The sequence below is a fragment of the Geotrypetes seraphini genome, chromosome 1, assembly GCF_902459505.1.
Source record: "Geotrypetes seraphini chromosome 1, aGeoSer1.1, whole genome shotgun sequence".
NCBI lineage: Eukaryota > Metazoa > Chordata > Amphibia > Gymnophiona > Dermophiidae > Geotrypetes > Geotrypetes seraphini.
In genome coordinates, this window is record NC_047084.1 from 126,638,894 (window position 1) to 126,661,873 (window position 22,980).

The following is a 22,980-nucleotide window of genomic DNA, read 5'->3' on the forward strand; positions in this document are numbered from 1 at the left end:
ATAAAACAGTCCAAGGAGCCCACATTTGGTGTGTGGTATTTAATATTAAAAGTATTTTCCGCATCCAGATATTTCCTGAACGTTGTAGTTTTTCGAGGCATGCTCTAAAGAAGTCTAATAGAGTCCATCTGGAGAGCATCTCATTGCAATTCACAAATAATTACGTTTTCTCTTGCAAGGCATGTAGGGATAATTTTATTGTTTGTAATAAAAGTTTCTAAACAGCTGTCTATTAATGCTAAAATTTAAAAGAGCCTAAAAGGCAGAAAGAAATGCAGTGAGATTATAAAGACATCTTTAATAGCAAAGATAAATATGGAATCCGTTTAATCTCAGTTCTATCAGGATAGGCACAGTTGACAATTCCAGGCCTTCACTGAGGCAAAAATCTTCCAAAGTCTTGCCCAAGATAAATGGGAAAGCTCTGCCTTTTAAGTTGGGGCAGATGACTTTTTTTTCTAATTTCTTCCATCTGACAAACTGTCACAAATGAAACTCACGTTAAAGAATAAAATTTCTGGACGGTTAAGTGGTGGCATACTTCACCTGTTTAATTTTCAAAAGGGGGGGAGGCAGGCAAGATTAACACACGCTCATGTAGCTTTACCTTTTCCCCTGGTTTTTGAAAATAGTCATGAAACTGCTCTAGGTGGGGTAATTGGCCTAATGCGCCTTACCGTCACTCCGTACTTGAGCGCGATGCCTTACAGCGTATCGCCGTCGCCCACCCGGTGCTCCACGTAGCTCTCGGCCAGAGGCGCAGTCACGCTAGCCTACTGCCGTAGGAGCGCGTTTTGGTGCGGGCCAGGCTCTGTGAGAGCTCACGCAGACCTGCATCACGAAAAACAGCACTACCGGCCAAAGTTTATTTTTAAAGTTTAAAGCCGCTGCGGCGGCTCCTCGCACTATCGCTGTCTGCGTCGGAAGCCTTCTCCGACGCAGGTGTGGCTAATTAGAGGAGCCGCCGCAGTGGCTTTAAACTTTAAAATAAACTTCGGCCGGTATTGTTGTTTTTCCTTGATGGAGATGTGCGCGAGCAGGGAGGCGAGCCCTTTTCAAGGGGGCGAGACAGACTTCTGAGGAGCTTCGGAGGCTGTTAGACCCGCAGAGACTGAGCGGCCGTGCCAGCCCCGCTCTCCCTCTCAGCTTGCGGCAGCGGTGTTAAGCCCGATGCGTGTAAGCGCGTAGGTCGGAAGCGGAAGACGGGCCTTAGCGTTTTGTAGAGCCAGGTCTGGTGTCGCCATGTAGGGCGGAAGCGGGAGGCGGGTCCTCAGCATCGGCCAGGTGGCATCTGGCGTCGCCGTGTAGGGCGGAAGCGGAAGGCGGGTCCTCAGCACCGGCCGGGCAACTCTTGCCGCCGGCCACCAGGAGCTCGAGGCCGGAGGCGGACATGGCTGGCGTGGCATGGTGGAGGAGGAACAGTTCGGTGACGTAAAACCCGCGCATGCGCAATCGTGTTTCCGCGACGGGATCAGGGAACACGATTTTTTAGTGCGCATGCGCGTCCTACCATTTTATTATATTAGATATGACAGAAATTCAAGTGATGTGTTTAAATTCAATTGTCAACTTATTGATACACTTTTTGTAAGATGTAAAAATGAATAACATAGAAACATAGAAATCGACGGCAGATAAGGGCCAAGGCCCATCCAGTCTGCCCACCCTAATGACCCTCCCCTGCCTTTACTTTGCGAATAGAACCCACGTGTCGATCCCATTTGGTCTTAAAATCAGGCACGCTGTTGGCCTCAATCACCTGAAGTGGAAGACCATTCCAGCGATCCACCACCCTTTCGGTGAAAAAGAATTTCCTGGTGTCACCGTGCAGTTTCCCGCCTCTGATTTTCCACGGGTGTCCTCTTGTTGCCGTGGGACCCCTGAAAAAGAAGATATCTTCTTCTACCTCGATGCGGCCCGTGAGATACTTGAACGTCTCGATCATGTCTCCCCTCTCCCTGCGCTCCTCGAGCGAATATAGCTGTAATTTATCTAACCGTTCTTCGTACGGGAGATCCTTCAGTCCCGAGACCATCCGGGTGGCCATTCTCTGGACCGATTCCAGCCTCAGCACATCCTTACGGTAATGTGGCCTCCAGAATTGCACGCAGTATTCCAGGTGCGGTCTCACCATGGATCTATACAAAGGCATAATGACTTCGGGTTTACGGCTGACGAAACCCCTGCGTATGCAACCTATGATTTGTCTTGCCTTGGAAGAAGCTTGCTCCACTTGATTGGCAGCCTTCATGTCCTCACTGACGATCACCCCTAAGTCTCGTTCTGCAACTGTTCTTGTTAGGATCTCGCCATTAAGGGTATAAGTCCTGCATGGATTTTGGGTACCCAGGTGCATAACTTTGCATTTTTTGGCATTGAAGCTGAGCTGCCATGTCTTAGACCAGCTCTCTAGTAAGAGTAGATCATGCATCATATTGTCGGGCATTGAATTTTTATCTATTGTGCTTTTGCCCACTACATTGCTTAGTTTGGCGTCATCGGCAAATAATGTTATCTTACCTCGGAGCCCTTCTGCCAAGTCCCTTATAAAGATATTGAATAGTATTGGGCCCAAGACAGAGCCCTGGGGCACTCCACTGATCACCTCCGTCATTTCAGAGGGGGTTCCATTCACCATTACCCTTTGAACCCTACCTCCAAGCCAGTTCCCAACCCACTTCGTCAATGTGTCGCCCAATCCTATGGAACTCATCTTGCTTAGTAACCTGCGATGAGGCACGCTATCGAATGCTTTGCTAAAGTCCAGGTATACGATGTCCAGGGACTCTCCAACATCTAGCTTCCCCGTCACCCAGTTAAAGAAGCTGATCAGGTTGGATTGGCAGGATCTCCCCTTAGTAAATCCATGTTGACGGGGATCCCGTAGGTTCTCTTCATTCAGGATCGTATCTAATTGGTGTTTGATAAGAGTTTCCATTAGTTTGCTCACTATTGATGTGAGACTCACTGGTCTGTAGTTTGCCGCTTCTGTCTTGGGGCCTTTCTTGTGGAGTGGAATGACGTTAGCCTTCCTCCAGTCCAACGGGACGCTACCTGAACTAAGAGAGAGGTTGAAAAGCGCCGACAGCGGCTCCGCCAAGACATCGCTCAACTCCCTGAGTACTCTGGGGTGCAGGTTGTCCGGTCCCATTGCCTTGTAAACCTTGAGCTTGGACAGCTCAACGTGGACACTGTTGGGCGTAAATTTGAAATCGCTAAATGGGTCAACTGAGTCAGCCCTTGTCTGTAACTGAGGGCCATGCCCTGGAGCTTCTCGGGTGAAGACAGAGCAGAAGTATTCATTTAACAGTTGGGCTTTTTCTGAGTCCTTTTCCACATAGTCTCCGTCTGGTTTCCTTAGACGTACTATTCCCCCTGAGTTTTTACTTCTGTTGCTGATATACCTGAAGAATGATTTATCTCCCTTCTGGATGTTCTTTGCTAGAGATTCCTCCATGTTTAATTTAGCCTCCCTGACTGCTGTTTTGACGGCTTTTGACTTGGTCAGATATTCTGCCCTGGAGTCCTGTTCCCTTGATTGTTTGTAAGAGATGAATGCTTTTTTTTTTCTTTGATGAGGTCTGAGATCTCCGCAGTGAACCACTGTGGTTTATTGTTTCTACGGTGTTTACTTACTAGCTTAACATAACGGTTTGTCGCTTCCTGTATGGTGGCTTTCAGAGTCGACCACATTTCATCCACACTATCGGTTTCTGCTTGGTTTTGTAGCATCTGGTGAACAAAGTCACTCATCTCTTGGAAGTTTGTGTTCTTGAATTTGAGGACCTTGGTCAGTGTGGCATGTTTAGTGAAGCCTTTTCCAAGATTGAACCATATCATGTTATGGTCGCTTGAGGCCAATGTGTCTCCCACCGAGACCTCTGTGACACTTTCACCATTGGTAAGCAACAGGTCCAGTATTGCCTGATCCCTCGTTGGGTCCAATACCAATTGCCTGAGACATGCTCCCTTCAACGAGTTTAATAGCTTCCTGCTGCTGCCAGAAGCAGCGGTAAGTGTGCCCCAATCTACATCAGGCATGTTGAAGTCACCTAACAATACCGTGTCCCCACGCAAGGTGATATTCTCTATATCTCCAATCAATTCCATATCCAGGTCATCCTGTTGTCTTGGGGGTCTGTAAATAACGCCGAGATACAGGCATTTGTCCTTCCCTCTGGCCAAATTAACCCAAAGGGATTCCCCCGTGTATTGGACATCTGTGATCCTTGTGACCTTAATGTCATCCTTTGTATATAATGCAACACCACCTCCCAATCTACCCTCCCTGTCCCGGCGGAGCAGGTTGTAGCCTGGTATGACCATGTCCCACCCATGTGAGTCTGTGAGCCAGGTCTCAGATATTGCCACCACATCCAGGTCGGCATTCCTTATTTCTGTTTCCAGATCCAGTATCTTGTTTCCCAAGCTGTGTGCGTTAACGTACATAGCCTTCCATGTTGTGTTTTTATTATGTCTTAGTGGGGATATTCCTGTTTGAGTTACTTGGACACTTTTAGCATTGTTCGCATATTTGGTATTCTCTCTAGACTCAGAGCTATATCTTGTACCTGACCCGGATTCCCCAGACCCAGAGCTACAGTGTGTACCTATCTCAAAAACGGAAATGTGTGTATCCTGTGGGGGAGTTCCCGCATGGGCTACTTGAACTCCTTTCACAAAATTTGTAATGTGTATACCCCTGCTGTACCCAGGATTACAATGTGTACTGCCCTTAGTCCCGGAATTACAGTTTGTACACTTCCCGGACCCAGAATTGCAATGTGTAGTCCTCCTAGATCCTGAATTACAATGTGACCCTGAATTGTAATGTGAACCTTCCCTAGACTCGATAGTGTGTATACTACTTATCCCAGCCTCATAAAAGTAATGACAGTTTAGCACACCAGGTAGGTAATTTGTGCCCGTGCCCTCCCCCAACTTACCTAGTTTAAAGCCCTGTGAAGTAGGCGGGCTAGACGGTGTCCAAGGACATTCTTCCCTCTTCTGGTCAGGTGTAACCCATCTTGTCCCAGTAGTCCCTGCAATGCATCTCCGTGGTGCAGGAATCCGAAATTCATCTCCCTGCACCATCCCTGCAGCCAGTCGTTAGCCCTCTGGATGCGATCCTCCCTGGCACTGCCCTTGCCCCTTACCGGGAGGATCGAGGAGAAGACCACCTGCGCATCCATTCTCCTCAGCTTCTCACCCAGGGCCCTGAAGTCTTCAGGTAAGCTGTTCGCGGTGCTCCTGGCGGTGTCGTTGGTCCCGACGTGGATGAGGATCATGGGGAAGTGATCTCGGGGCCTGATGAGTCTGTCAAGGCAAGCGGTTACATCCCGGATCCTGGCCCCTGGCAAACAGCAGACCTCTCTTGATTGCAGGTCCGGCCTACAAATTGGTCCCTCTGTGCCCCTTAGCAGCGAATCCCCGATGACCACCACTCTACGCTTCTTAGGGGTGGGTCGAACTGTTGACTCTGGAACCATCTGCTGAACATCTTCCTGTACCTCGTTGTCAGGACCCTCCTGTAGCAGCTGGTATCTGTTCTTAAGGATGATTTGTGGTGTTGATGTAGAGCTGCCCTGTATGTGAGAGAGAGAGACAGAATTAGGTCCTCTGCGTTTCCCTGTGGAGGAAGTCACCAGCTGCCAGGAGTCAGCATCACCAGCTACTTCTTGCATTCCAGCAGTTGGTCTCAAATTTGTGGGTTTGGATGCTTTGGGTGTTCCCAGGGTGGTCCTGTCAGGTTCCTGGTCCTGATCCGCGATCTGAGATAGCTCCTGGATGACTCCATCGATGAAGGTTTCGTCGTCTCGGATGCTCCTTAGGCGCTGAACCTCCTCTCTCAGGCTCCTCAGCTCTAGCAGAAGGTCTTTGTCCGGCTGATCCATTACTTCCGTCTGTGTTGAGACTGTAGACGTCTTTGAGGGGATGGCTTCGGTCTGTACAGAGACCTCTGCCCTCCGTCCTGGTTCCTCCCCCATCTGTACTTGAACCATAGCCATCCCCTGGGTACTTCCTGTGACTACACTGCCTGTTTTGATTGAAGTCTTGCTGCTTCTAGTTCTACCTGCCATTTACAAAAAAGTTAATATTATTATTTATTTATTTATTTAATTTTATATTGTGTGTTTTTTTTTTGTGTTTTTTTTTTTTTTTTTTTAATTTATTAGAATGGGGGATGTTAGGAGTTGGTCAGAGAGTGTTGAGATTGGGGGGATAGAGATAGTTAGTTTATAGTTAGTTAATTGTCAGTTAAGGTAGCCTGTTGGTTAGTGTGCCAGAGAGGTCAGCCTGATTAAAAGAGTCTGCCTATTAAAGTGGTTTGGGGATAGTGAGATTTATGAGGTCTGCCTGTTTAGTGGGGAAGTTTTAGTAGCTAGTTGGTTAGATAAGAGGCTGAAAGTAGAGAGTGTAAAGACTTGGTAGAAGTTAAAGAAGGACTGAAGTCAGTTAGATAATTAACAAGTTGGATAAATTGAGAGACCGGCTAGAGTTGCTAGCCCTTTCTTGGTGCCCTTCTTGAGGCCCTTCGCAAAGGCGCTCTCGCTAAGGCGAGCGCCTTTGCCGCTCGCCTTCGCCGCACGCCGAACGGCCGCGCGCCGTTGGCACGTCCCCTTTTATGGGGGGAGAGAGAGAGAAATCGGGTGTGACGTCGGCAGTGGGCGGAGCTACCACCCGCCTCTTCTGTTCGCCTCTCCTGCCTTCTCCGCTCCCCTTAACTCCTCCTCCGGTTCTCCTCCGCTCCTGCTGCTAGGCCACCCGCCCTCACTGCTGTGTCAGCCTGCACCTAACCTGAAATAGGAAACAAGCACACTCTCCTGCGGATCCTCCGATCTGCTTCTCCACGTGCTTGCACTCCCTTCGGCTGGCCCAGTGCTGAGTAAACTCCGTTGGCACGTCCCCTTTTATGGGGGGGAGAGAGAGAAAAAGACACCAAAAAACTTTTCAAACTACTAAAGGAACTCACAGACACCAAACCCTACCTAGCCACCAAAACTGCCCCTCCCCCCACGGCAAACCAACTGGCTGAATAATTCAGAAACAAAATCTCAGCAGCCAGAAACACTTTCACAAAACCATGAAGCCATCTGCACAATGTGCTACGGCGGCGAAAAGGATGAACAGAATGCTAAGAAAGATCAAGAAGGGGATCACAAACAGATCTGAGAAAGTTATCATGCCGCTGTACCGGGCCATGGTGCGCCCTCACCTGAAGGCCAGCACTGGCCGCCGTACATGAAGAAGGATACGGTACTACTCGAAAGGGTCCAGAGAAAGGCAACTAAAATGGTTAAGGGGCTGGAGGAGTTGCCTTACAGCGAGAGATTAGAGAAACTGGGCCTCTTCTCCATTGAAAAGAGGAGACTGCAAGGGGACATGATCAAAACATTCAAAATACTGAAGGGAATAGACTTAGTAGAGAAAGACGGACTGTTCACTCTCTCCAAGGTAGGGAAAACGAGAGGACATTACATTGCATTACATTAGTGACTTCTGTTCCGCCTGTACCTTGCAGTTTTATGCGGATTACAGTGTAAGATAGCTGGACATTTCCAGGAAGTTACAATTTACAGTATAAGATTGCTGGACATTTCCAGGAAGTTACAATTTACAGTATAAGATTGCTGGACATTTCCAGGAAGCTACAATTTACAGTATAAGATAGCTGGACATTGCCAGGAGGTTGCCATTTAGGGGATGATTACACAGTAGATGTAGGGGACGATTATATAGTAGATGCAAGGGAATTACAGAATAGGGGCGTTGAATAGTAAGGTAAGGGGGAGAGTTTAGGATCACTAGAAGGGAAGAAGAGGTTTAGGGTTGGTTTCTTGAAAGGGTCAAAGGGGGGATAAGTAGAAGGGAGGAGGTTAGCTGGTAGTTTGCGTGGGGGGCGGAGGAAGCGAAGGGGGGGGATAAGAAGGTTGTATAGTTTTTTTGAAAAGCAGAGTTTTGATTTATTTTTGGAATGATTTAAAGTCACTTGTAGTTGTCAGCAGGTTGAGGATGGAGGGGTCCAACTGTGCTGCCTGCGTTGCTAAGAGGCTGTCGTACATTTTTTTGCGCTGAGTTCCCTTAAGTGGTGGGTAGGAGAATAGGGTCTGGGTTCTTCTTGGTCTGGATATGCTGTTATGATTTAGCTGGTTGTTGAGATAGGTGGGTGCATTTCCGTTTGTTGCTTTGAATAAGAGACAGTAGAATTTGAATTGGATTCGAGCTCATATCGGTAGCCAGTGTGAATCTAGGTAGGCATTGGTGATATGGTCAAATTTTCCGAGTGAATAGATCAGCCTGAGGGCTGTGTTTTGAATGGTCTGTAGTTGGTTTATCAAGATTGTGGGGCAAGGAAGGTAGAGGATTTTGCAATAGTCCACTAGTCCTAGGACAAGAGATTAAACTATGATCCTGTAGTGATCTTTTTCGAAGAATTTTCTTATTTTTCGTAAGTTGCGCATGGTGAAAAATGCTTTTTGAGTGGTTTTGTTGATTTGGATCTGCATTGTGCAGCATCTATCTATCGAGACTCCAAGGATTTTGAGAGAGGGCTGTATGGGGTATTTGGTGGCGTTTATTTTTAGTTCTGTTATGGATGGGGTTTTGTCCTTTTCAAGTAGTAGGACATTTGTTTTGTCCGAGTTTAGTTTCAGTTTGTGGTCTAGCATCCATTCTTCCACTGCTTCCAGTGTTGTTTTTAGGTTGCCTAACGAGGTGGGGTCTTGGATGTCGAAGGGGAGTAGTATGGTTATATCATCCGCGTAGCTGAAAGATGTTAGGTTAGGGTGTCTAGGGTGATGCCAAGGGATGATAAGAAGAGGTTGAAAAGCATAGGCGACAACGGTGATCCTTGTGGGATTCAACAGGGGTTAGATCAGGGGTCCGATTTGTGGTCGTTTGACTTGACTCTGTAGGTTCTTGTTTTTAGGAATTCTTGGAACCAGTTGTATACTACTCCTGACATCCCTATGGCGTCAAGTTTCTGAAGCAGTGTGGTGTGGTCAACCAGGTTGAATGCCGCTGAGAGATCGAGTTGAATTAGCAACATTCTTCTTCCTTTACTAAGGTGCTGTCTGGCTGTATCTCTATAACTGGATTTGAATCCTGATTGAGAGGGGTGAAGTATGTTGTGGTCTTCTAAGTAGTTGGTGAGGTATTGTGCTACTAATCCTTCTATTATTTTAACGTATAGTGAGATTGAGGCGATGGGTCTGTAGTTAGAGGGGGTGTCTATTGGGCCTTTGAGATCTTTCAATAGAGGGGTGATTATAATTTCACCTAGTTCAGGTGGGAATTGACCTTCCATGAGTGTGGTTTGAATCCATTGTGGTTTGAATCCATTGGTGTTTGTTAGGAGATATGAGGGACAGTTATTCAAGTCACATGATGCTTTGCTATATTTTTTGTAGAGACGGTCCATGTCAGACCATTGAACTAGTGGGAATGTGGTCCAGGTCCTGTCTGCTGCTATGGGTTCTTCTGTTGTAGGTTTTGTTATGATCTTGTTGAGGTATGTTGATGAGTTGTTGAAGGTGGATCTGATTGTGGTGATCTTGCTTTTGTAGTAGTCAGCTAGTTGGGAGGCTGTTGGTGGGTGGTTTCCTTGGGTGGCTAAAAGAGGTTTGCTATCAGTGAGGTTCTTTACTTACATTACATTACATTACATTAGTGATTTCTATTCCGCTTGTGCCTTGCGGTTCTAAGCGGATTACATTAGAAGATGGCTGGACATTTCCAGGCGATGACAATACAATTATTTGTATAACTTTACAAACTTTGCAAACCTAACTTTACTTAACTTTTCGTACATAACTTTACATAACTTTACGTACATAACTTTACATAACTTTACGTGGAGTTACTTTGTGTTACTTTACATTATCCTTACCGTGCTTGCATAACTTGCATTAAGTTTACATAATTTATCTTACATAATTTATCTTACATAACTTTACAAGACTTTACGTAGAGTTATTTTATGTTATTTTACCTTATTATTCCAGTACATTGCATAACTTACATTACATGATATTACAAAGCATAACCTTATGTTATATTACAACGCATAACCTTATGTTACTTTACATAATATTACAACGCATAATCTTATGTTACCAAAAAATCGTCTGTTCCTAGGTTGCTATATCTGATTTTTTCGGTATTTGGGGAGACTGTGTTTCTAGATATGAATTGGCTTTACGCCCGATGCAGCTAGATTAGATGTTGCCTATGGGGACGAAGTTGCAGTTGGTTGTGAGTTGCAGTAGGTTATGAAGGGAGAGAAGATGATGGTAGATTATAATATTGGGATGTGTTTTTTGAATAGTATGGTTTTTATATCTTTTCGAAACGCTTTGTAGTCCGTAGTTGTGGTCAGCAGCTTGGATATGGTGGGGTCAGTTTTCGCGGCCTGTGTAGCAAGTAGGTTGTCATATAGCTTTTTGCGTTTTGTGCCTTTGAGTGAGGGGTAGGTGAATGGAGTCTGGGTTCTCCTTACTCTAGTTGAGAGGTTTCGGGTTAGGCGGCTGTTTAGGTAGAGAGGTGCTGTTCCGTTTAGTGCTTTGAATAATAAACAGTATAGTTTGAATTGAGTTCTTGCTTGTATCGGTAGCCAGTGTGAGTCGAGATAGGCATTAGTGATGTGATCGTATTTTCCTAGCGAGTAGATAAGTCTGAGTGCTGTGTTCTGTACTGTCTGTAATTGTTTGGTCATGTAAGCGGGGCAGGGTAGATAAAGGCTGTTGCAGTAGTCTACAAGTCCTAGTACAAGTGATTGGACTAAGATCCTGTATTGAATTTTGTCAAAGAATTTTCTTATTTTTCGCAGGTTGCGCATGGTGTAGAAGGCTTTTTGGATGGTTTTGTTAGTATGAGTCTGCATTGTGCATCTCCTGTCTATTGTTACTCCCAGGATTTTGAGTGCTGGCTGTATTGGGTATGTGATTGCATTTGTCGTCAGATCAGTTAAGGTAGGTTCTTTGTCTTTTTCTAGCAGCAGGAATTTGGTTTTATCCGTGTTCAGTTTCAGTTTGTGGTTGGTCATCCATGTTTCTACCGTTTCCAGAGTTATTTTCAGTCGTCCTGATGAGTTGGGGTCTTGGGTATTGAAGGGGAGAAGGATTGTTATGTCGTCTGCGTAGCTGAATGAGACTATATTTAGGGAGTCTAGAGTGGTGCCCAGTGAGGATACGTAGAGGTTGAAAAGTATGGGTGATAATGGAGATCCTTGTGGTACTCCACAGGGGTTTGACCACGGGTCAGATATGTGGTCTTTTGTCTTTACTTTATAAGTTCTAGTTTTTAGAAAGCCTTGGAACCAGTTGAGTACCAAACCTGTGATCCCTGTGGCGTCTAGTATCTGGAGTAGTATGTTGTGATCCACTAGGTCGAAAGCTGCTGAAAGATCTAGTTGGATAAGTAGTATCCTGTTCCCTTTGCTGAGCATTTGAAGAGCATTTTAGTGTCTGAGGTTGCTGTGCCAACTAATTTGGAGTGGTAGGCTTTCCGTTTTTCATTAAGTTTGATCTTGTATTGTTTGATTAGATTTCTCCATTCGACTTTGGTTTGATCCTGGTTCTGTTTTTTCCAAGCTCTTTCGAGTTGTCTACAGCACCTTTTTAGCTGTAGTAGTTCGGTGTCGAACCATTTGTCGGAAGGCCTGCAAATTCTGTTTATAGGTTTTAATGGGGCTAGTTCATTCAGTGTTTCGCTTAAGGTTCGCCAGTGGTGTATAAATTCTATCGGATCTGTTGAGTCTATAGTGGGGTCTATTTTGTCCCAGAATGTGGTTGGTTCGATTTTTTGACGGGTTTTGTGAGGTTCAGGTTTGTTGTTGCTTTGTGCCCAGTTGATATTGAAGGTATATTTGTGGTGGTCTGACCAGAGGGAGGGGTGCCAGGTACCGTTGGAGATGTGGATGTCTGGTGTATTGGAGTTTTGGGCTGTGTATGCTGCAATATCAAGTTGGTGGCCTTTTTCATGCGTGGGTTGGGGATTAAGGATTTGGTAGGAAAGTGCATTGAGGTATGAGAGTAGATCTTCGACTTGTTTTGAGGTGTGGTCTTCTAGGTGTAGATTAAAGTCTCCGAGGAGCAGGTTATGTGTTGAGTTAAGAGAGTTCTGGAATATGAAGTCTTCGAGTTCGTGTTTGGAGGTGTTCCATTTGCCTGGTGTAATATAGCAAAGAAGGCAAGTTAAGGTACCTGTGAGTGTGTGGTCGGATAGTTGGCATGCTAGAAGGTCCAGGTAAGGGGAGGAGTGTTTATCCAGGACTTTTAGGTTAAGATGACACTCTCTAAAGTTGAAAGGGGATAGATTCCGTACAAACGTAAGGAAATAATTCTTCACCCAGAGAGTGGTAGAAAACTGGAACGTTCTTCCAGAGTCTGTTATAGGGGAAAACACCCTCTAAGGTGCTGAACTGGTGAGACTGGACTCATTGGGAGCACTGGTCTTGACCTTAGGGCTGCCGCGTGAGCGGATTGCTGGGCAGGATGGACCATTGGTCTGACCTAGCAGCTGTAATTCTTATGTTCACTGGGACCCCAAGCCATCTTGATGAAATCTCACTGCCACCCATAGAAAAAGAGGCCTACACAGCAGACAGAAACTGGTCAGGCTTCCCAAACTTACAATTGCCTGACCTAGAAAGACTCTACAACAGATACAATCATGCAGCCTGCGACCTCAACCACTGCCCCCCATATCTGTTAAAAGCAGCCAGCACTAAATTCCGCACCCACTTCATGCGATGGATCAGTTACATGCTAACAGAGGGCCAATTTCCACAAGACCTATCCAAAATCATCATAATCCCTATCCTGAAAGACCCAAAGGGAGTTACAGATCAGCCATCCAATTACAGACCTATAGCCTCCATACCGCTTTATGTCAAGCTAATGGAAGGCCTCATAGCAAAACTTCTCACCGAATACTTAGAAAACCACAGCATACTCCACCCCTCACAATCAGGCTTCAGAGGCAACTATAGCACAGAAACATTACTAGTCTCCCTCCTAGACACAGCCAAATAACACCTAAGTAAAGGTAATAAAATGATACTCATACAACTTGATCTCACAGCGGCATTTGACCTAGTAGATCACAATATCCTACTACAAACACTAGAGGCAATAGAAATCACAGGCAAAGTCTACAATTGGTTTGAAGGATTCCTCCACTCAAGAAAATAGAGTTAAAGCAAACAAGGAACAGTCAGAATCCTGGAACAACTCCTGAGGAGTCCCCCAAGGCTCCCCACTATCTCCATCACTCTTCCACCTTTACATAGCCACACTTGGCACATGCTTAGCCAAAATAGGCATAACTTCATACAGCTATGCGGATGGCATCACCATCCTCCTGCCTTTCGACCAAACCAGCCCCAACACAACAAACAGACTACACACTGCAATAGAAACAGTGTCAAAATGGATGAGAGACCACAAATTAAAGCTGAATCAAGACAAAACCAATTTCTTACTTCTAGAAAAAAACAAAAACCCAACCGTAACAAACCTAGAAATAGACTCCATCACATACCCCATGCAATCCAACCTAAAACTGCTGGGAATAATGATAGACAAAGGCTGCACCATGCAACTTCAAATCAGCAAAAATGTCCAGAAGGTATTCACAACCATGCACAACCTAAGGCAAATCCGAAAATACTTCAACAACGAACAATTCAAACTCTTGGTACAAGCACTAATCCTAGAATTCCTGGACTACTGTAACAAACTATAACTGTCATGCCCAACCAGCATGCTAAAACAATTACAAACAGTCCAAAATACAGCTCTTAGACTGATTTACTTGCTGAAAAAATATGACCACATTACCAATCCCAGTACAAGCACGCATACAAATACAAATTCTACTGCACCCTATTCAAAGCCCTAAATGGAAACGGACCAAGCTATCTGAGCAACCGCCTAATCAGGAAAAACACATCCAGACCAAGGAGAACTCATTCATACTTTACCCACCCCCCAATCAAAGGTACACAAAGCAAAAAAAATACGACAGACTATTAGCCACTAGAGTAGTGAAACTAGACCGCAACCTCTCCAATTTGCTGACTATGACGCCCAAATACAAAGCATTTAAGAAAGAACTTAAAACTTTTCTATTTAAGAAATTTGTCAAATGATCTAACTAAACCTGATCAACCCTCCACAGATCCCAACGCATACTACATCTATTAACCATGTATTCTCCCTGGAAATGCCCAGGCCAACTCTTGTTGTAAACTGCCTAGAACTGAAAGGTGTTGGCGGGATAAAAGATACCAATGTAATGTAATTTACATTGTAAAATGTATATCACTGATACAGATCTACATGTAGTCACTGATCTGCAAATGTAAATCTTGCCTTTTGCTAAATTCCTAAATTGGGACACCTCTTAACATATTCTGGCAGGACTTACAGATCTCCACAGTCGGCCAGGCATAAATTTTGAGATGGCATATATGGCAAAACACTGTAAACCAAATATTTTGGTGCCTGATGTACACACAAGTACAGTCATGTGAAAAAATTAGGTCACACCATGAAATATTCAGTTCTTTCTTAAGGAATGTTCACATCACTGGGTCAGATCCAAGATGACAGATTAACTGTTTGGCTGAGCGTTCCGCTTCAGAGTGCTCGTCTAAACTCATTACTTTTTCTCTATTACCTGCAATATGCCGAAGCAGAGAGGGCGTAGTGCCGCTGGAGCCTCGCAGTGTTCAGGCCCAGCCTGTCTCGGCAACATGGATGAGCTCCTGCGCCGAATGCAGGACATCACGGGAGCGTCGGCACGCCCGCTGGAGACGCGCTGAGGCGAGACGGAGGCGTTCTCCTTGGGCTTAGAAACCACCTTGAGCCTCAACACTGGAGTGCCTCCCCCTCCTCCCCGGATAGCCAGCTCCCTGCAGGTGGAGGAACCATCGGAAGTCGATGAGGGATTCTCCCCGGATGCTAATAGGAGCATAGAGAGGAGCTTGGAGTTGGAATCCCTGTATCCACAGGGCATTCCTTCATAATCTGGGGATTTGCCAGCACCACGGCTTGTCTGTGAGCAGGAGAGCAGCAGCCAAGAGGGAACTCCAGTCGGTGAGAACATTGGCTTTTCTTCTAAAAAAAAAACAACAACTCTCCTTTACATTAAAGAAACCCCAAGAGGTAACTCTTGAAACTATTTGGGACCTTGTGGCAGATTTAGCTAAAACAATTAATCCTCAGCTCTCACAGTTAGAGCATAAAATTAATACTCAAGAAAATGAAATTAAGAATATTAAAGTTGATCTACAAGACTTGAAAAATTCAACATTAAATTCTTCCCAAGAAATGAAAGTTTCCAAACTAATTACAGAAACACTGGTGAGAGATAATATCAACTTAAGGAGAAAATTGGAATCTTTAGAAAACTTTTCCCGCAATAACAACCTTAAGACTAATTAACTTTCCCAGAGTTGCTTCAGCAATTCTGAGAGACATGCTGAAACGTTATATGACGGAGGTGATGGAAATTACTGAAGATCTGTTACCGCCATTCACCCAAGTGTATTATTTACCTATTAAAAGGGAAGAAAAGCTAAAGGAAGATGATCAACAATTGCTTAATATTTCTACAATGCTGGAACTTTCAGACAGGGAAGTCGCAAAGCTGGCAACCCTTCTTCTTACAGTTGCCTTAGCACCGGATAAGAATTGGCTATTAAGACTTTTCTTTAAAAATAGACAGAAAGAATTTCTAGGGTATAAAATACAAATGTATCTGGATCTGTCACAAGATACACAAAAACATCGTCGAGAATTTTTGTTGTTAAAGCCAGGTGTTATAGCTCTTGGGGCAACTTACTTTCTTCGTCACCCGTGTAAATGTGTGATAGTCTACCAAATGCAAAAATATGTTTTCTTTGATCCTAGCCATCTGACAACCTTCTTGTCAGCAGCTCGACTGAAAATAGGAGGAGGAAAATGAAATACTCTTAGATTGTTTGATCTCCTGTCTCAGCCAACATAATTGTTAATTTTTTATTCCTATCTCTTTGTTAAATTCTCGCTGATTCTACATCTTGTTCCCATATTGAGGACTTGAGTTAAAGTTAAGATATATTGGGTTACTAGATTATAATTTGTATTGTATTTTATTTCCTGTTTAACTTTACCTTTCTGTACAAGTGGATACTTGATATGTTTTTGAAAAATGATAAATTTTAAAAAAAGGAATGTTCACATATCGATGCCAAATCTTTTTTGAAAGTGATGTAATTGCAGGTAAACAACAAAACTTTTCCTTGATTTACTCATGAAACAAAAGATATCCACAAAAATATGTATTCTAACTGAGGAATAAATTAGGACACCCTAATAGCTAGTGTTTCCCCCTTTGGCTGAAATAACTGCAGTGAGATGCTTCTTGTGCCATCTAAGTTTTCAGCCAGTCCTTGGTAGATTTATTGGTATGTTTTGGGTCATTGTTGTGTTGCAGGGTCTAGTTCCGCTTCAGCTTTAATTTTCTTACAGATGGTCTCGCGTGTTCCTCAAGCACCCTCTGATGCACATTAGAATTCATGGTGGATTCTATGATGGTGAGCTGGCCAGGTCCTACTGCAGCAAAGCATCCCCAAACCATGACACTTCCACCTCCATGCTTCACAGTTAATATGAGGTTCTTTTCCTGGAATGCTGTATTTGGTGTACACCAAACATGTCCTTTTCTGGTGTCCAGATAATTCAATTTTAGACTCATCTGTCCTTAGAACACTATTCCAGAAGTCCTGGTCTTTGTCTGCGTTCTCTCTGGCAAACTTCAGTCTGGCCTTGATGTTTCAATTAGAGAGCAAAGGTTTTCTCCTTGCACACCTTCCATGCAAGTGAAATTTGTGCGGTCTCTTTCTGATTGTAGAGGCATGCACTTTCACATCAGCAGTAGCAAGAGCCCGCTGTAGGACCCGTCATGACATTTTAGGGTTTTTGGAGACTTCTTTTAGCATCTTGTGGTCTGCTCTGGGGGGTCAACTTGCTTGGATGGCTAGACCTGGGCATGTTGGCAGGTGTTTGGAAAGTCCTCCACTTGTATGCTATTTTCTGGACCATGGAATGGCTAATGTCAAATTTTTTCGAGATCTTTTTACATCCCTTACCCGACTTATAAGCTGCTACAATCTTCTTTCTAAAGGCCTTAGACAGCTCTTTTGATCTCACCATGGTGTTCACTCTCACCACAACAATCATGAACACACCAAACTAAATGTCTGAGGTTTAAGTAGAGCAAACCTCCTTCAAAATGCTGAGTAATGATGTTCTAATCATGTGCACCTGATTTGATATACCTGTGTGTGATTTGAGCCACTTTAATTTGGAGGATATGTGGGGGTGTCCTAATTTATTCCTCAGAATACAATTTTTGTGGATATCTTGTTTCATGAGTAAATCGAGGGAAATTTTTATTGTTTACCTGCAATTACATAACTTTCTTTTCCAGAGATAAATAAAAATAAAAAAAATTGACATCGATATGTGAACATTTTAAGAAAGAACTGAATATTTCATGGGGTGTCCTAATTTTATCACGTGACTGTATATGGCAGATCAGAATGGCAACTGCAGTAGCTGAGAAGTAGGGCCAGTGCTGGGCAGATTGGGGGTTTATAAGGTCTGAACCCTGAAAATGATCCATCCACTCTGCCCAACTTTATCCACTCTTTAAAGAAAACAGCAGAGAAAACTGCGAATAACCAAAGTTGCACGTTCCAAACCCGCAAATATGGAGGGGGGTGTGTATATACTAGTCTAACTATAAATAAACTTATCTTCTCTAAAATTTTAGATAGTACTGGCAAGTTAGCAACTGACCGAAAATTTCTAATCTCTTCCACTCCCACTTTTCTTAACTTTAAATATTGGCTGTATGGTCACAATTTTTAACATATCTAGCACTGTTCCTTCTTCTAACATTAGATTCATCATATGTGTAGTTGCAGGACATATTCCATTATTTAAGTCCTGTAATTTTACAGATGAACATAAACATGTTAAACTCATCTGTTGATAATGGAACTAAGGGCCAATCTACAATTTCATTAGTATTCAATGTTTTCACCACCTTAAACAACTCCCGCGGCTTATAAATCATTGCCCTCAGTTTGTCTTGATAGTACTGAGCTCTATACTCATTAAGTTTACCTTCAAAAACATCTCTTCATTCAATTGTCCTAAGCATACACCACTGTTGTTCAATTTTTCTCAACTGCCTACGCTTTACCAAAAGATGGCTATTAAGCCATTTCCTGCCTTCAACCCCTCATTTTGTAAAAGTGTCCTTGAATGGAACAATTTTTTCCAACTGTGCTTTTAATGATGCTTGCCATCCTTCACCTACCGTCTCTGATGACCTAAAATCAATAGTTTCTAAATGCAGTCTCCACTCTTTCCATAGATTGGCCGCATCAACTTTCGATCTCTAGAGTCCTCACTTCCTTCCTCTTCATAGCATTTATCCTCTGCCTTACCACACTTTACCAGCTATCAGTGCATGGTCTAACCATGGTTGAAAATCAGTCCACAGTTCAGTGACTTTCAAGTTATCTGTTGATGTGTATACCAAATCTGGTATATTGCCAGCTTGATGTGTCGGTTTCTCTACCTACTGATTAAACCCTAGAGCAGGGGTGTCAAACTCAAATCACATAAGGGGCTGAAATCTAAAACAAAGCCAGGCCGAGCCTGATTTTTTATTAAGATACCCCCTTTGCTAAAGCACAGCATGGGCTCCAGTGCTGGCGGCTGCTCAGACGCACACAAGACTTCTGTGAGCGTCGGATCAATCGCCGCCACCACCAAAACCCACGCTGCGCACCAGCAAAGGAGGGGGTTAGTCTTAATAGAAGTATAGGGATACAACCTCTCCAACCCCACGCTGGCTACAAAATAAATAAAAAAGTTTTCCTCTCTCTTAGGTCCTAATTCACGCTTGCTGTTTTAACACCAGCTTCTGGCAGGATACACATTTCAAATCTGACATATTGTAATCACAAAATAGAAAATAAAATTATTTTTTCTACCTTTTTGTTTGGTCATTTTGCTTTTAGTCCCAGTTTCTTTTTTGATTTTGTCTATCTTCTAATTCTCTTTCCAGTGTTTGCTGTCCATTTTTATTTTTTTATCATCTTCTCTCTTGTTCCAGTCCCTGTCTCCAACATATTGATTTTTCCCTTTCAACTTTTCTCCTTTTTTGCCTCTGTCCACTCAAATCTTGCCCTCTTTCTCATCCTTCTCCTTTTTAAATTTTCAGCTACCTATCAATTTTCAATCTCCAGATCTATCTTCTCTCCCTTTCTCTTTCCAACTTCCCCCCATCTCATCTCTCCCCCTGTCTGCCTGCCTCCCTCCCTCCCTTCCTCTCCCCAGGTCCACCATTTCTCCCTTTCTCCATTACCCCAGGTTCAACCTCTCTCCCTACATCTCGCTCTCTTCACAGCCCAGCATGCCTTTCCCTCCAGCGCCAGTCCCTCTCTTCTCACAGCCCAGCTTGCCTTTCCCTCCAGCACTAGTCCCTCTCTTCTCACAGCCTGGTGTCTTTTCCTCCAGCGCTAGTCTGATGTCGCCTCCAAGCCGAGGAGTCTTCCAGCCTCAGCGATTCGGCAGTGGTGTACGTGGCTTTCCCTCCTGCTGTTCTCCTGCCGTGTCTGTCTCCAATGACGCGCAAATTCCTGTTTCCACCCGGGTGGACCGCAGCGGATGGAAGGCAGGAGGGAGAACCACAGACAACACTGCTGAATCACTGCTAAAGCAGGCAGACTTTCTTGCATGGCGGCACCATCGGACCGGCGTGGGAGGGAGGACATGCTGGGCTGTGAAAAAGGGCAATTTGAGAGCATTGCCGCGGGCCACATAAAAAGGCCAGACGGGCCAGATTCGCCCCACAGGCCTTGTGTTTGACACATGTGCCCTAGAGAGTCCAGTTCTTCAAACAAAACATTTATCCATTGCCCTTGTGACTGCAGAGGCACATTAAAATCTCCTAGAATTATTGTTCAGGCCATATCCAATTGCACTGCTATCCTGAGCCTGCTCATCTGGTGGGAAGTATACAAGACAAACTGCAAAATCCTTGGTTTTCATCACCAACACATCACTTTTATCTACCATCCCCTGATACTCAATAATTAGCGCCAGATTTTGTCTAAACAGTAATATCACACCCCTTCATTTTTATCACCCACCCCCCTACATGCCCAGTTCCAAGAATAGTCAAAGGGACAACATTAATTTGCCTCAACTATCAGAATCCTCTAACCATGACTCAGTCACACCAAACACATCCAATCCATACTCTAATCATACACCAGTATTTTTTTTTTGGTCTTCACTGCCCTTACATTCAACAATCCTATCTGCAAAATATCCTCAGTCCTTTGCTCATTCAGTGGTACTTGGACCAAATTCCCCACCATTCTACCACTGACCTGATGCTTAATGCACACCACCCTCCAATTGCCCAGAACGGCCCATACCTGTGATTACCGGAATTGAACACATCATCAGTAGTCCAACTAGGGTATTGTATCCTAAACCAAGGAGCTCCTTAGTTGCGCTCCTTTGTCAATGCCACTGCATCGATTTGCCCCCCTCTGCCATCTTGTTACCAGTGATGTCACCAGGGCCAGCAGTGAGCAGGAAAGTTTTTACAGCCGGCAGCTCAGGGCAGAGGAAACAGGCAGCAGCAGCATCCTCTCTCAAAGGGGGGCTCTTTCCAGCAGTGTCTGATTTCCCTTCAGAGTCTTGCCCCCACTCTTCACTCTCGAGCTACCAGTGACATCACCGGTAGGTGGGGCCAGCAGTGTTCAGGTGATGGGCAGGATAGTTTTCACAGCCGGCAGCTAAGGTCAGAAGAAACCAGCAGCAGTATCCTCTCTAACAGGGGCTCTCTCTAGCAGTGTCTTTACTCTAGAGCAGGGGTGTCAAAAGTCCCTCCTCGAGGGTCGTAATCCAGTTGGGTTTTCAGGATTTCCCCAATAAATATGCATGAGATCCATTTGCATGCACTGCTTTCATTGTATGCTAATAGATCTCATGCATATTCATTGGGGAAATCTTGAAAACCCAACTCGATTGCAGCCCTCAAGGAGGGACTTTCACACCCCTACTCTAGAGGAAAGGAGGGATAGAGAGAATATAATATAGATGTTTAAATACTTAAAGGGCCTTTCACTTCCAACGTGGCAGAGGAAAGGCCTGCCTCTGCTACTTTGAGAGAATCCACGAGTAAGAGATACCTGCTCCATATGGGAAAGGGGGGCGATTGGAGGCCAGACCTGTATGGGGGAGAGTGGGGGGTGGTTGTCAGGTCAGGAGCAGGACAGCAGGGAGATTCTATGGGAGAGGGCAATCAGTGAGTGAGGGAAGATCTGAAGGGGGGGAGGGAAGATGTGTGGTGGGCCGCAATTGAGGGTAGGGAGAGGAGGGGACATGGATGATGGACCAAAAGTGGAGGGGGGATAGGAAGGGAAATGGATGCTGGACCCACAGGGTGAAGGGGAAGGGAGATAGATGCTGCACCAATAAATGGGGTGGGGGGAAAGAGTGACCCGGACTAGAAGGGATGTAATATTCTAGATCATTGGTTCACAGTACACCTGTCTTGGGAGACCACACACATTTTTTAATCACTTATTTTATATTCCAGTGATCAGCACGTAAATGAAGATTGTGTGATGCCAGAAGCTGTGCACTACCCCAGAAATCACATGGATGGTGAGACATTCAAAAATTTCAAAGTAGCAGCAAGTTTTTTATTCTGCTCATCTGAAGGGGTTGTAGTGATGTAATATGTAGGTTAGGTTGAAGCCTAGCCTGGGAGAAATTATATCAGCTTATATGAACTTGAATATATTCCCAGACTGGGTGGGTATTTATCCTTTGTCTAATACTTAAGCACTGGTGTATAGCTGGTGTATGGTATCTGAACGTGAAACTGAATGAAGATAAGATAAAATAAAATAATGAGCAACTCAAAGAATACAATAATTATTACAAACCTAGAAGCAAAACCTAGAACACACAACTCTGCACAAAAATTATGAAAATTCTGCATATTAGTTATACATAGATTTTTATGCAGCTTCTCTTATGAGGCCTGAAATTCTCACTGCATTTTCCAGCTTCAGGCTTCTTCCTAGCTCTGTTTCACATCAACTGCAGTTCTGTCTTCCTCTGACTCACAGCTAGATGGTTAATCCTATCTTTCTTTCAAGGTCTACTCCCAGCTCTCTATCTGTCTACATACTTCTGCCTCTCCTTCACTCTCCTTCCCCTCTACCCCCTATGACACACCCTCAGACTTGCTCTGGTTACTTCTCCCTCTCATCCATGGCACACTCACAACTTGGTCTGTCTTCTTCCTACCCTGTTTATGCAACAAGAGGAGGTGAACTGCATATTGGACCACGTTTTCATTCTCTGCCATTATGACCTAACTCTTCATTTGAATTATGCAGACCTCTGTATAGCTGTGTAGTCAAATGAACAGTAGGGGAGGGCAATGGCCCGATGCACAGCCATTGTGCTACACAGACTCTGCAGGGAGATTGGGAAGAGGAATCACTCACAGATGCCAGTGCCTGCATAGAATTTTGTAAAATACTGTAAATGTAGAGTTCTGTGTTGTGCAGCATTCTCTCAAGATTGTGTTGATGCCTACCTGGAAAGCATTAGGGTTGTCTGTGGCTGAGAAGGTATTGGTGTCCAGACCCTCAGATAAGGAAGCTTCCTTGAGGCCCAAGAATAATAACTTTATAATAATAATAACTTTATTTTGTATACCGCAATACCAGAAGCAGTTCAGAGTGGTTTACATAGGAAGAGACTGTGCACAGACAGCGATGTTACAGAGAATATTGTCAGTTACATTGGTAGAGTAGTCAGAAATGCAATAAGTATGTCAGAGATACAACAAGGCAGGGAGGAATCAGATAAATTTGTCAAA

General features: G+C 44.4%; 1 protein-coding gene across 3 annotated transcripts in view; it reads left to right on the plus strand.

Annotated features, from left to right (window-relative positions):
- USP53 (ubiquitin specific peptidase 53) overlaps positions 1-22,980 on the plus strand; it is a 262,672-nt gene that overhangs the window by 190,325 nt on the left and 49,367 nt on the right. For all 3 annotated transcript variants that reach the window (XM_033938073.1, XM_033938084.1, XM_033938093.1), the window contains one exon: positions 21,682-21,749. In XM_033938073.1, the coding sequence (XP_033793964.1) occupies positions 21,682-21,749 (68 nt within the window). The remainder of the gene's footprint in view (positions 1-21,681; positions 21,750-22,980) is intronic.